The sequence below is a fragment of the Astyanax mexicanus genome, chromosome 1 (genome assembly GCF_023375975.1).
Source record: "Astyanax mexicanus isolate ESR-SI-001 chromosome 1, AstMex3_surface, whole genome shotgun sequence".
Lineage (NCBI taxonomy): Eukaryota > Metazoa > Chordata > Actinopteri > Characiformes > Acestrorhamphidae > Astyanax > Astyanax mexicanus.
In genome coordinates, this window is record NC_064408.1 from 58,405,096 (window position 1) to 58,419,803 (window position 14,708).

Below are 14,708 nucleotides of genomic sequence, written 5' to 3' on the forward strand. Positions count from 1 at the left end.
TCCTTCTGCAAATTCATGTGCTCAAATCTCTGCCAGCGTCTGCTCAGAAAGGAAAAAGGGGAAAAACGTTCAGTGCTGTCTGAAGGATTTTTTCTCCTTCGTCTGCCAGACCATTACAAATGTTACACTAATGGTCTAATTGGACCGGATAAGGCTGAGTCTGAGGGAATTACACCACAGTCTTGCCTTATAAAAGCCCCAATAGCAAGTGTCATCTACTACAGAGAAAGGCAGAGAAGGAGAGAACAGGTATAAAGTTTTCTTTCAGCTGTGAGCTGTTCTTCAAATCTGTGAGCATTTGGCATATTTGCGTAAACCTTTACCCAGTCCACTTTATTTGGACAGGACACTGCAGAGATGAACAGCGCTTCTCTTTTTCTCCTGTTAGCATGTGTGTTATTCACATTTTCTTCTGCCCAGAGTGAGTACTTTTTATTTGTTTTGATGTCTTGATATTATCAGCATTATGGTGCTCTAGTGTCTATAACTGCAATTATAGGAGTTCTTTTTCTTACATCTGTTAATTAAAGTCAGTGGTTTCACAGTAACAATAAAAAGGTACAATTTGAATACCTGGCTATTTGCATGGTTACATTATTTTCTGTTTTCTGTTTCTCTTTTAAAAAATGATTATTCAGGAGTCCTTTAGCCTTCAGTAAATGTAAAGGTTGTGGATTTATAATTTTAAATTCCATTATTATTACAATCGATGGAACTCTTTTTTGTGAGTGTATAATAAAAGTGTATTGTTCTAAATCAAACAACTCTACTGACTTTAAGTACTATGTAGAACCTGTTATGCATGTGTAGAGTGTAGAATGTTTCTCTTTACATTAGAGTTAATAGATACTCCAGAAAACGTTTATGTGTATGATCTTTGATATTTGCTGTTTATTAGTTTGGTGAAATCTATTTATTTGCACTAAACTAATGAGCATCACACTAATGAGCAGTTATGAAACTGATTCCTATAATAATTAAATATTTCAAAAATTGATGAGTGATAGGTGGGTACCTTATATTCATTTTTCAGTGAAAGTTATGGATAATCAATTAAAGATTAAAGTGTCACCAAAATAGGAAAAATGTTCCTGCTGAAAATAATTGTTATTTGTCATTGATTTTGTTTATTGTCATAGTAATAAATGGATATATTATTGATATACATATATATATAATTTTAATATTAAATCAAGAAAACCTTATCAAAGCTGCTAGTAGTACTGTATATATGCACAGCTCACTGTGTGATTTTCCAGAAAGCTGCAGAGGCCAATGTGGAGAAGCTTATAACCGAGGTGATAAGTGTCACTGTGACTTTGAGTGCCTTTCACACAACGAGTGCTGCAAAAACTACGAGTCTGTTTGTACCACACGTAAGCTTCCTCTCTTTTCTCCTATGAAGACACTCACATGTTGGCCCACTGTGCTGTTTTGAAGAGTATGTAAACACCTGCTTATCTGATGTTTCTTCTGAAAAGTCTTTTAAAAGGGACATTGATTTCTGTGTTTTGATCACAGGTGATTCGTGTAAAGGGCGATGCGGGGAGCGTTTTAAGAGAGGACGACAGTGCCACTGTGACATTGAATGTTTTAAATTTAACCAGTGCTGTCCTGACTATGAGACACAGTGCACACTTGAGGGTAAGCCTACCGCTTCCTTGTGGTATTTATTTATGAATAATAGTTAAACATTGTAAATACTATGCTACTAATACTGTACATACTAATTGCTTGCCTAATGGTGATAATTAACACGCATATGCTCAACTCACCAATACAACAATACTGCTGCTTCAGATACTACAACCCAGGGGTTCCTAATCTGATTAACTACAGATTACACAAAGCAAAGGTGTAAGCAGGCTCACATGTGTTGTGAGCTGAAATGAAACAAACATAGGTTGGTAGCTGGTTGGTAGCCTCTGCAGTAGAAATGCATGCAGACTGAATCACAGAATCTCAAGGCTTGCTTTGGTTGTTGTCTTGACCATGACTTTATGTATCTGTGTGACTGTCACAGACACTGCTTTAAAGCCACAGCAGAGCACAGCAGACTCACCGCAAAGGACCTCTAGCTTACGCGTTAATTCACAGTGTAACAAACTTGCAGGTATAATTACTGTGGCTTTGTCACTCAATCACTCAATCAAACTCTAATCATGTTATTTTGAAAGTATGCAATACCTTGTGTTTAGCCACAAACACCATTCCTGATGCATAGTTTTATATATTAATGATAGTATGCTCCACAGAAGAAGAAACCGATTATCCTGAGGTGACTACCGACAGCAATACACAAACCAGTCCTGCTGAAGGTAAAATGTACTTTTCACCTGGTTCTTTTTTTGTGGTGTTATCTTGTAAGTGTGGTTGAAGTATGGAGAAGGTACCATGAGCACAATTAAATTTTTACTTTATAAGCAGCATAAGAGTCTGGTGAGCTTTTCAGTGTAAACATAGTCAAATAAAACCTTTTACTCCATATACACTAATTTGTAACAGTAAACAGTAAAACATACCCTCTTCAAAGTGGAGAATCAATTTTAATCAAGTAATTGTTCTAATGAAGAGCTAGGTTCTCTCACGAAACACATGAAGAAATGTGTGAAGTTTAGTAGCAAAAGTGACAGACAGCTTTAAGTTCTTGAAAGTTGGAATAACATTCCTGTCAGTCTGACTCTGTTTTTGCTTGTCTTACTTTGGACCAGCTAAATTGAACTAAACTGAGGTCTCATTCATCTGTATGTGGCACCTGTAACTTTTAATTTAATGAGAGGTAATTATATATGTCATCAATGGAAAACAGCTAGAAGTGAGAGACAGCAAAAGAAAATGGTTATATTTACTGTATATTACTGCATTACCACATTTACTGCATATTCAAATGCTTGTGATGCAAGATGTATTTATCATTTATCATATTTTTATCTTTTCATTCAACTTATATTGATGATAAGTTGAATGTTAAGGTGTAAAGTTCTGTTTGTGTAAAATCTTTAAGGATGTTTTTTCCCCACTTTTTCTAATGTTTAAATTTTGTTTTCATGTTTGCTCTTTCTGACATTCACTTGCCATTTGATAGAAGACTATGGCCCGGAGGAAGAAGGTAAGATTACAATAACACTTTTTAAAGTGCCCTTCATAAATAATAATATGATTATTATGTAAGTCACAATGTGTAGAAATGATGGATAAATATTCAGGCTAATGGTTTCACTGTTCATTTATAGACTTTTTTGGGGACCTGTGTGCGATGTTATGGTATACCAGCATTGTTTTTTTTGGCTAAGACCCCTATTTTAATTTGCTACAAGTCCACTGACATTAATTTCCTTCCTATACTTTCCTCTTTCTATAATGTGTAATATGTTACTGACTCTGGAGAAGGCACCATTAATAATGCAGGATTAATCTTTAACATGGGTTAGCATTACTATAATCTGACCTGCGCTACAATTTTTTTTTAATCTTCAGCGATAACTGAGGCAACCCCTCTACTAAAAGCTGCTACTGACAGTGAGTCGTTGGCAGGTAATGTTCCTACAGAGAAGGTGATGGACCCCACTGAAACGGAACCTTCCCCCATTCCAACGGTGGGTGAAATAGAGCTGAGTGATTCAGTGAAGGCAACCCCAGAGCCAGTTGAGACAGAAGAAAGCAGTTCTCCTCTCACTGATGAGCTGAGTACTCCAGAAGCAACTATGAACATCCCATCAATCATACCACCAGCTACTGAGGCCCCTACAGAGACAACAGGTCAGGAAAGACAAAATATTAACTATATTTTTTCTGTTCACAATGACAGAAACTACCTACAGACTTGCTTTCCACTCAAGAAATCTGCAGAAGATTTAAAATTTTAAATTCAGTGAAGTTGAGGCCCTAACTCTGTGGTGGTCAGTCTGTAGTTCTGTGAACACCTTCAGTTTCATGCAGTTTCATCTGATTATATTTTTCTTTTCGTCTGTTTTCTTTTCTCTTTTTTCTTCTTTATTAGCTTATGAGCTCCACAAGTTTGGATGGACAATAACACCCAAAAGATTATTTTTTTTTTACAGATCTTGTATTATCCTTAAAGGTCTAGCACTGTTTTTAGGGATCTCATCAATTTTTTTATTTTTTTATTTTTATTTCACTTAGTTTTAGAAAATTGTGTTTTATTTCCCTATTTTTATAATAATGAATTATCCCATGTATAACCATATAAAATGTCCTTTGGGAAAAAAATGTTTTGACTGGAATTAAATGAATGAAGGGTAGTTTCTGATACTACCTGCCGCAACACTCATGAGCTAAATCAGGCTAAATTATGGCGTGCCACCCCAAGAAACACTTCTAAGAATTACTTCATACCTGTAACTGTGCTTTCCCTGCAGGTAACAATGATCCTCCTGTACCTGAGAAAGACCCTGAAAGTTCTCAAGATACATCTGAATCTGAGCCACTTCCTTCCAACTCCCCAACTTCTACTCCATCTCCTGAGGTAACCACCATGCCAAACAGCGACCATTCAGACCTGCCACCAACCCCCACAAATACAGCACAGGCAGCTCAGCTGGCTACCACTACTGCGCTGCCTGACCAGAACACCCAGACAAACTCACCTGAGCTTAAACCATCTAACCCCGACCAACCTGAAGGAACGGTGGCTCCAGAGGACAACCCCGACCAACCTGAAGGAACAGTGGCTCCAGAGGACAACCCTGGACCACAGACAGAACAGCCAGCACAGCCAGAGCCCACTACAAGTGCAGCCTCTGCAGGAGTGGAGCCCAAGGACCTGGACCCAACAGAGATTCCCATCACTACAGAAACACCAAAGACTAAAGAAAGTACACGGGGTCCCCCAACAACACACGATTTGTCCATTACTCCTGATTCTGTGAAACAAGATCCTTCTCCCTCAAAAGAAGCAGAAAAGCCCACTAAACCTAAACCAGAGGCTAAAGATGTTCTTGATGAGGGCAACCCTCAGGATTACCAGTCAGGTATATGATTCAACTTTCAGACACTTCTGATCGGGGTGCTGTTAAACAGTCCTTGTAGGCTGAGCTAGATTTTTCATGGGTTATGCCCTCATGTGCTTTCCTGAAGGCCTAATACATTATATTAAATACTAAAATAATCATCTGAATATAGTTTGATATACAGTTGAGTTGGAGCACTTTAATGAGAGAAAATACATACTCTCAGTCTTTCTGGAAGTCAGCTTAATACTTAAATTAACCTTAGACATGTTTTAGAGTTTTACATTTTTTACATTTATTCCTGACCTAAAGCTACTGCAGCTATAATTTGTTTGTGATGGTCAACATAAACAACTGGTAGTGTATTATTGTCTGAGCAGTACACAGTTAAATTAACAGAGTGAAAGCTAAAATTGAACACCAACAAGGTTAATTTAACATTAATCAGGAAGGGTTACTAGTTCACAGAGCCTTAAGAATTTAATTGCATTTAATGACTAATGCATTAGTGATGTCAGGATATTGGATAGATACCACCTTAACTTATCCACAAATATTTAGACATATATTATTGTAAAATAGAGTAAGATATTCTTTAATTGGTGAACAAAGCCCAGTCTGTTATGTGAGGAGGCACTCACTGCACCAGTGGGTAAAAAACTGCAGTAATTTGGTAAACTGGGATCAGAATTCCCAACCCCTGCACTACTCTAAACTTTGTAATTTGTACAAGAACTGAGAGAAATGCGTCAGAAAACCTAATTAAAATCAAGACTGTCCACACATTTTGAAAGGCAATCCCTTATTTATAGTGTTGAATAAAAGAGTTTTGCTTTATCTAGATGCCAACAAAGACACAAACCTCTGCAGTGAACTTCCCGTCAATGGCTTGACCACGCTGAGAAATGGCACCATCGCGGTTTTCCGAGGTCAGTGCCAAGCAGCTGCTACTAGGCTGCACAACGCTAAGTGTCACCTTATTTACAGCTGTTTACTATGCTGTTAGAAACCTGTTTTCTCAGGTGTGCTCAGTGTACCTTTATGTTGTGTTCTATTTTATTCAATTGTACACCAGGTCACTACTTTTGGATGCTGGATTCCAGAAGGAGACCTGGTCCTGCTCAGAGTATCACAGACGTGTGGGGAATTCCCTCTCCTATTGATACGGTTTTCACACGCTGTAACTGCCAGGGAAAGACCTACTTTTTCAAGGTAAGCAACGGGTTAAAAACAAACAAACAAACAAACAAAAAAAAAAAAATATATATATATATATATATATATATATATATATATATATATATATATAATACAATAAATGGAGCCTTGGTTGTTAAGGTTACACAACATGTGTTTCACAGGGAAATAACTACTGGAGATTTGAGAATGATGTCATGGACCCTGGTTTTCCTAGACCAGTCAGTGAGGGCTTTGGATTGGGGGGTCAGATCACTGCAGCTTTGTCCATGCCTCAGTACCGGAGCAGGAAGGAGTCCGTGTTCTTCTTCAAAAGAGGTACAAGCAACACTTTTCCTGTATCATTAATGCACTAAATTCATTAAAACTTACAGAAACTAAAACATTGCTGATAGTTTATTAAAGCTACAGTGGAATCCCTGATGGTATTCGTTAATTACTGATACATTTCTTATTGTATTAAGTTTATTCTTATTTAGCAAATCACATGGATAATGCAGTTTTCCAATATTGTCTTCTGCAGGTGGATTGGCTCAAAGATACAGCTATCGTGTCACACCGCAGTGCGGCCGCAATCTAGCTGTGTATACGACAAAGAAGAAAGTGAAGAGGCAAGCAGGTATCAGACCAGTCTCACACACAAAACAGAACCTAACTACGCCTCTCCCTAGAATGAGTCGATCCAAGAGGAAAAACATGAAATAGGAACCGAGAAGGGCACTGTTGTAAAAAGGGCAGAGTGCAGTATGTGTGTTGATTAACACTTAGGTAAATAAATTAGACAAATACACTTAAAGAACAGGCTGTAACCATCAATGATGCAACATTTTTTCCCCAAAACACCTACCTGTCAAACGTTTCAGGACATCTAGAAAGGGATTAAAAGGATTAAAATGATTTCTTTGTTACCTTACACCAAATAAAGACAGTGAGTAATGTAGAGAAATCTAATGAAACATTTGACATAGAATTGAACTACTGACACAAATAGTCAGTAACTGAAACCAAAAGGTGAAGACTACCCAATAGTAAATATCCCGTACTCGTTTTGAAAGAGTAGACTAGAAATAAGCATGGGTCTATGTTCATTAAGTTTCTTGTAGTAAAAGGGCTGAACTAACCCGGTCAGTAATGTGCATTATGAATAGGTGAAATCTGATAGCAGCACTCCTAATCTGAGACCATCTAGGAACACATGTCCCATGTACACCTTTTAAACTAAATTAAAAGTTCTATAAATCATACACATTTTAAAAAAGACATAAGGGGCACAATATTATTTTATAGCTTGAGGAAACATACTGGTTATTAAATTAGGTAAACCATAACAAAAAAGCTCACAACATTCAAGTAAAGAACATTCGTCATTGCAAGATGGTCATGGTAGTTGCAGACAAATTAATCTAAAAGTTGACTGTTTTGTCCGGACAAGGGCTGTGTTAAATCTGATCAAAACACAACACTGCTTTTTAAAAGTGAAGCACATTGTTGGTAGTATAAATGGGTATATAGAAGCATTTTAATAAAATTCTTTAACAGAATATCTGTCTGAGCTGAAGCACAGTTGGATCATGTAACAAGACAATGATCCAGGCATAAACAAATCATGATGAAAAGAAGGAAGTTTAAATAAAAACAGTTAACATTTGTTGTCCTATATTAAAATATTACTTATCCAAAAGAATACAACAGACAAACCCTCTGCTTTTGTTACAGTTCCTGAACTGGGTCAAGAAATTGACATTAGGAAGAGCTTGAGAGGCTTTCCTTACACCGTGTCCTCTGCTATATCAGTTCATTCTTCAGGAGGAGATGGATACAAATACTATGTCTTCTCAAAAAGTAAGTTGCACACCCACTCTGAGCCTACACTCCTCCCACAATGAGGCTACAGTTTTTCCAAACCCTTCTTTGCATGTCAATGTTTGTTTTTGTTAGAATAAACATTACTAACTACAAAGTTATTCATGTAATGAAGATTTTGGATCACTGCCTCGGTTGTTCCAGACTGTTTTCTGAAATCATGTCTAGTTGGGGTCTCTCTTAATTTTGGGTGGGGTAGAAAATCTGGCAGCTTTTCTAAACCTGGCAGACAAGAAACCTCAGCCAGTACAGTCTGGTCATGCTGTCACTTAACAAAACATGATGATCTTCCCTCATGCACTCCAAAAGAACATGCCAATATCCTAAATGTTTTTCTCCCACACATGCAATATGTAGGCCTGATTATATTTATTTTAGAGAACTTGTATCCTGCATTCAATTTCATGTACACCTGACTTTTGTTACAAAAACAACTGATTTGAATGATTTCTCCCATTTTTTAAAAAAGTGTAAATATTAATTTACACTTCGTACTACTACTTTTGCTAACAGGTGCTCTCCTTTACAGGCAAGTACTACAGTTTAAAGATGGAGGGAGACACACCAGTGATCCTAACCCCAAGGAGTGGACCAGGACAGCAAAAACCTGAAAAGAGCTGGTTCAGATGCCAAAAAACTCTCTAGGGTCTAGGCCATACTTCAATTAACCCTTCAAAATAATAAATTACAGATAACACACAAATAGTAACACAGAAAGTAACACACAAATACGAATGTCCATCAGTTTTTCTACCAAAAGAAGTCTTTATTGTATTCACATAAAAAAGTCAACGCAATGCTTTTGGAGATCCATGTACATTCAACGCATTAAATGGAAACACTGCCATAATCAAACAGATGAAGAAGCATTAGAATTATGTAGATTAAATCATCCAGGTTGTGTTGCAGTAGAGGACAGAATGAAAGCACTGTGTCTGGAATTTGCTTTATCTGGCAAAGCGCCCTCGCACTCCCATAGCCCCTAATCCATCTGCAAAGATAAAAAAAAAAAAAAAAAGATTATTACAAACATCTGGTGTCTTAGAAATGTGTATAGATTAAGTTACATTTGTTTATTTCTGACACTTCTGTAATTATTATTAAACCCTATACATTTGCATTTAAGCGCATCTTTGTCTGTTTGCTGCTTCTATATTAGCAACAATTTAGTGCAGTTTTACCTCTCTTAACGAAGCTTCTGGAGGGCCGTGCTCGGGTCCACAGTCTGCCGGATCCGGTTCTGGCTTTGGGTGGTTGACTGCTGCTTGTGTCTAAGAAAAAGTCAATGTAAACACAAATAAGACAGAATAAGGGCTAAACAAACTGAATTAGACTGAATGTAATTGTCAACTTCAAAACTACATGACCAAATTCAGAGAGCAAGTGACAACACTCAGTTTCATCAACACAGCTGGACAACCCAATAAAAATAAAAGCTTGAGTTTGGGCGTGTACCAGTCATCAAAACGTGTGTATTCAGGTGGGATGAATGGTGTGTGTTTTTTTTTATCCAGAAGGTCAGTGCTCTTTTTGTATGATATGTCTACAACAACTAGGTAATTTAGACATTGAACTTTTACCAATTTATTTTCATACTTAATTTCTTCACAGAATCCCCAACCCATCACGCCTAATGAACACTAGCACATGCAGGCTAAAACGGATGCTTCCAAAAAAAAAAAAAAATCTCAATCAAATTAAGTGCATGGGTTCAAGAGCCTGCTAATAGCATAGGTCTATATTCTTGTTGTGACTACTTTGTTACCGGGGTTAAAAAAAAAAAAAAGGCAAAAACGTAAGCATTGCCAATGCCAAGTAGGAGTCTATGATTTTTATTAGCTACATTAGCATGTGTTTACATTGCAAAAAAAGTACCAAAATATTGACAAGCAAGACTTTATATTCCATAGCTCCGATTGATTGAATTCAGTAGTTTATTCTGTTGCTTTTAACCAAATTAACAAGAGAAGTCAGACCTGGCTGAAGTGAGGTGTGTGGTTTTGTACCTGCAGAGCTGGAAGAGGGCTCTTGGCTGGTGGATGGAAGGCTAGCCTCGTCCGAAGGCTGGGCCGGCTCCTCAGCCTCGGTCTGAGATGCAGGCTCCATAGCAGCCTCAGCACTGCTCCTGCCCACACAAATATTTCCAATTATTAAAAGCAATTTTATTTACCCTTACGCAAAAAGCAGTCTTATGTTGACTGCGTGGTAAAAGTGCAGTAGTTAGGTTATATATTGAAAAATAAACTGTTCAATTACTTTTAATTATTATTTAAGGGAATTAAGGGAATATTATATTAAGGGAAATATAATAATGGCTATATGTTCTAAACCATTACACAATTATTTTTTAATATTTAACTATTCAAAAAAAAAAAAAAAAAAAATTCCACAGAATATTGCGATTGCGATTTAAATTGTGATTATTTTGTATCTATTAAACCCTAAACCTGTATTAGTGGTTAAAATAACAGAACTAAATGATGAGACAAATATTAAGATATCACGCCGTCCACGGCTCATTCTGCACTTTGTCTTTCCTGCTGAGAATTGGAGGGACTATGAGCAATCCCCAGCACTCTACGGACTACAAACATGGGGTCACGTGTGCCGCAATGTCATGAAGTGTCTCTGGAAGAGCTGGCTGCGTCTTAACACGTACACTTGCAGGCAATTTGCTACTTTAAATCGCAGCTGCTGCGACTGAAAAATTGCTCCTAGCTGTTGACATGTAAACCAAGTAATTTAGAGTGGTCTAATGTAAAGAGTGTATTGTAGAGAACTTACCCATCCTCTCCTGCCTCCAAAAGGAGGTCCTCTCCTTCCTCCACAGCACTTGGGCCGGCTGAAGCGGTCAGGCCTGGAGTGGATGTGCTGACCATGGGTACAGACTGGGAGGCGAGCTCTGTTACTTCTGAGGGTAGTGTCTCCGAAAACGAAGTTCCTGATAGTAGAGAGGAGGAAACCAGGAACACTGATGAGCAAAAAAGAAGCATCTCAGTAGTCAATTCGTTTCACACATTTTAAAGAAAACCATCATTCATCTGCTAAACACAATGGATACACATGGCCTCTCCTCCATGGCTAGATTTACAGTAGTATTTTCCTTACATCTTGTCTTTAAATCAGGTTAATATCTTGTTTATTTGCTGCAATATCAAAACTTCATACCACATTTCTCACAGCAGCATCACTACAGTGTTTCTACTATTGTTCATCAATACCCTTCTGTTGCTTTAAAACTGATCTGGTAAGCATTCCAGTGTGTGTGAGGGAACACATACCAGGAGCGGACACCTGGAGAGGTGTGGTGGGGACACTGCGTCCCCCTGACTCCTCCTCATGAACAGGCAGGAACAGGGGGCTGTCATACAGACCAAGCCCTGTGAAAAGCACATGGGAACAGGTTTCTAAGTCAGATAGGCTTAAAAGGCTAACTGCACAAGCAGATGTGTAAATGGCTCACACTATTATATTAAGGCCACACCACAGAGATCATCATAATCTAGATGTTTTGTGTAATTCTCTATAAACTGCGTCTACACTACACAAAGTGTCTTCAAGACAAACAAACTCCCCCCCCCCCTCATTCATCTGATGTTTTCTGACCAAACAAAGATCAAATTTAATCTGCATGTTCTTCTGATTATGAGTAGCATGTAGCATATAGACGTAAGGGTGTACAATACCTCCTTGAGAGGCCAGGTGGCCTAGCTCTGAGTGAGAGGACTGTGGGACATCGTCTGGAAGGCTCAACCCAAAACGTGGCACACCTGCTACCTGTGGAGAACTTTCACAAGTATGGTGTCAGTTAGCATCCCTCACATTTACTAACAAACCACCTCAAAACAAGACTGTCCAATCACTATATAACCTATTACTATTCGCCAAGATGACTCTTTCTATGGTGTAATCTACATGACTTTTGCTTTTTTTTTTAAGCAATCAGTAGCAGGAACCCAATAAGCACAAGTACAATTGAAATAACTTAGTAACAATGTGGTTTAAGGAAAATGTGACAATTTTACATGGTTATAAACAAGCAGACATAAAACTATAAATTAAACTACTTAATTTACTTAATATAAAAACCATCGCTTTCCATAAAGCTAAGTTTGCAAATCTCCCTTTGTAAATCATCATTGCAAGTGCCAAGCTGTTGTATTCCATCTTACTTGAGTTAATTCAACACATACAAACCACTTGCATGGACAGAAATTTTAATGGAAGGTTTTCAAACACAGCTAATAAAGGTCGAAGCCCCAGATTAATTTCCCATCAAACTATTCAAACTTTAACACAGGGTGGATTACTTGTACATTTTAGATCAAGTTCCAACAGACTCTTATTTTCTATTGTTGTAGGCTATATTGTAGGCTTGTACAATAACGTAAATTATCACTTGCAGAATTATTGAGACAAAAATGTTATTGCTGCAGTATTATTAATAGGCATCGCATGTAAATCTTAAATGGAATGTAAAAGCAGAAAAAATTAAAATTATTGCAAAGTTAATGCAAAAGTTAAGTTAAAGGATAATCTATTCCAACTCATCATTTACGCATTAAAGGAACAAACCCTAAATCAAGAGAGAATAACAAAATCTTTAATAGGAAGACTTACTTGATGGCCTCTGAGAAGCAGTCTGACCGATGAGGTCCAATCAGAGTGGGGGTGCTGGGGACCATGCGGTCTTCCTCCTCATAGAAGTGCTGCTGCAGTTGCTGGAAATGCAACAGGACCAAAGCACAGAAAAGACAACGCAACAGTAAATCGTTACAACGGTGCATAATTGCAGATACACACTGAGAACCAATGAACTGAAATCCATAAACATGTAAAAAAAACAAAAAGGGAGACAACTACTCACTGCACTAGTGGCTGCTCCAGAAGACAGCTGAGGAGCTCTTGCAGCTGCCTGCCGCCGAACAGGGATGCGCTGCGAAAACACATTCATTTGTTTAGCACAGCGTTTCTCAACCTTTTTTCTATCACGACACCCTTTAAAAGTATGAAAAATCTCAAGGCACCCCAGTTTACAAGCGGGGGGGGGGGGGGGGGGGGGGTTGCTGGCGGAATATTTTATTTCAGGTGAGAAGGGGGGGGTGGGGGGTTATTTACAATTAGCGCGAAACCTGCAGACTTTTCAAACGAGTGAAATACTCTGCTACTACTGCTAATACACTCACTGCTGAACTACCACTGGATGAAGAAGTTAATGGCTCCGATTCAGAGTTATCTGAACCTGCAGTCTTCTTTTAAAAAAAACGTTCCATGCGAGCTTGGGCGCTTCACACTACTCTCGCAGTGCATCGCGTGGGGGAAAAACTTTACAGTGTGTCCCAATTTAGGGGCCGCATCCTTCGGAGGCTGTATTCGAAGACAGATTGAGTCACAGCTGCGCAGTAATACACCGCCTATCTCTGTGGGTCGCATCCTCCAGAGTATGCTGCCTGTGAATTGGGACACACCCCGACACGCGCTGACTCTGGAAAGGAAATATGCAGGTGATGCGCAATATTTTGACGGCACCCCCGATGAAGCCAGACGGCACCCCAGGGTGCCGCGGCACCCTGGTTGAGAAACACTGGTTTAGCACTTTCTCCAACTGAGGACAAAGACAACCAGTCCTGCACCTACACATACTGATCAACCCCAAACCCACACACACTGATCAATCCTGCACCTACAAGAATTAAACAACTGCAGAAATCAGACTGTAATCAGATTGTGAGCCTATTATGAGTGCACGCTCACTCTAAGCACAGCAGTTTATCTGAGCACTGTTTACTAATGAAATCATGTACCTGGGCTTGCGCTGGAGGACCTAGCTCCTGTGTGGGCGGAGCGAGGATGTTAACTTGAGGAAACGTGTGTTGTGGTCTCCGTGGCGATGGAGGAGGGCGTGGAACAGAGCTGCTGATTGGTTGGTCACTGCAGAAGGTCTGAGATAGGCCGTCTGCCACTAAAAAGGCAGAATCAGATGCAATTTACTGATGCACTAATCAAGCTCACACAAACCAAATATGTGAAAAAGTTTACCAATTATTTGGATGTGCAACATAAACTCATTGTTAGGAATCAGCCAAGACACTATAGCGCTGGTCTTAATGGAGAATGTAGATTAAGAGTCACAAAGGAAATGTCAGAAGCAGTTAAATATAAATGATAACTGCTTACTGTTAAAGGCCTGCGACTCCAGCGGGCCAAGACTTTCCTCTGTCTCAGTACCTGGATCTGTGGCGTCAGGACCCTGAGAGAGAAACATTGAGACAAATCATGCTTTTTATCTATGAGGCACATCAAGCATATGAAATATTTAAAATATATATATATATATATATATATATATATATATATATATATATAGCTTACAGATGAAGAAAAAACAAATAAACAAAACAAAACAAAAAAACAACCCATACATCTTCAACCAAGGGGGCCCATATCTCTGTTTTTACCTCTGTATCTTCTTCATATGCTTCATTAGGATCTCCACTGCCACTCCCCTCGTTGCTCTCCTCCTCTTCCTCTCCAATTCCACCATCATCCTCCTCATCATCCTCCTCCTCCTCTTCTTCTTCCTCCTCCTCCTCTTCCTCTTGGTAATCCTGGTTAGAGGAGTTAAAACATTTTAAAATTACATAGTTTACTCAAGGGAGCAGTATGATACAGATCCAC

At 38.6% G+C, this 14,708-nt stretch overlaps 2 protein-coding genes across 8 annotated transcripts in view; one reads left to right on the forward strand and one right to left on the reverse strand.

The window, feature by feature from the left end:
- On the forward strand, positions 1-9,150 carry prg4b (proteoglycan 4b). Of its 4 annotated transcripts, none has more exons than XM_049480710.1 (15): positions 1-249; positions 346-421; positions 1,260-1,376; positions 1,522-1,644; positions 2,024-2,113; positions 2,256-2,318; positions 3,086-3,109; positions 3,478-3,759; positions 4,380-4,991; positions 5,813-5,899; positions 6,046-6,182; positions 6,332-6,485; positions 6,691-6,786; positions 7,884-8,009; positions 8,560-9,150. In XM_049480710.1, the coding sequence occupies exons 1-15, from the start codon at positions 16-18 to the stop codon at positions 8,673-8,675; spliced, it is 2,337 nt and encodes a 778-aa protein (XP_049336667.1). In that variant the 5' UTR covers positions 1-15; the 3' UTR covers positions 8,676-9,150. The 4 variants fall into 4 exon arrangements, with proteins under 4 accessions (XP_049336667.1, XP_049336670.1, XP_022522183.2 ...); XM_049480713.1 differs by having other exon boundaries at positions 3,535-3,759; XM_022666462.2 differs by lacking the exon at positions 3,478-3,759.
- tprb (translocated promoter region b, nuclear basket protein) overlaps positions 8,772-14,708 on the reverse strand; it is a 24,759-nt gene continuing 18,822 nt past the window's right edge. The window contains exons 40-50 of one of the 4 annotated variants that reach the window (XM_049480683.1): positions 14,489-14,638; positions 14,208-14,280; positions 13,835-13,992; positions 12,898-12,966; positions 12,651-12,751; positions 11,717-11,817; positions 11,312-11,410; positions 10,815-10,971; positions 10,037-10,155; positions 9,212-9,301; positions 8,772-9,021 (exon numbers count right to left, since the gene is read on the reverse strand). In XM_049480683.1, coding sequence (XP_049336640.1) covers positions 8,978-9,021; positions 9,212-9,301; positions 10,037-10,155; positions 10,815-10,971; positions 11,312-11,410; positions 11,717-11,817; positions 12,651-12,751; positions 12,898-12,966; positions 13,835-13,992; positions 14,208-14,280; positions 14,489-14,638 — 1,161 coding nt within the window. In that variant the 3' untranslated portion in view covers positions 8,772-8,977. Of the gene's footprint in view, positions 9,022-9,211; positions 9,302-10,036; positions 10,156-10,814; positions 11,002-11,311; positions 11,411-11,716; positions 11,818-12,650; positions 12,752-12,897; positions 12,967-13,834; positions 13,993-14,207; positions 14,281-14,488; positions 14,639-14,708 lie in introns of all 4 variants that reach the window. The other 3 variants (XM_049480679.1, XM_049480697.1, XM_049480688.1) reach the window with 3 other exon arrangements.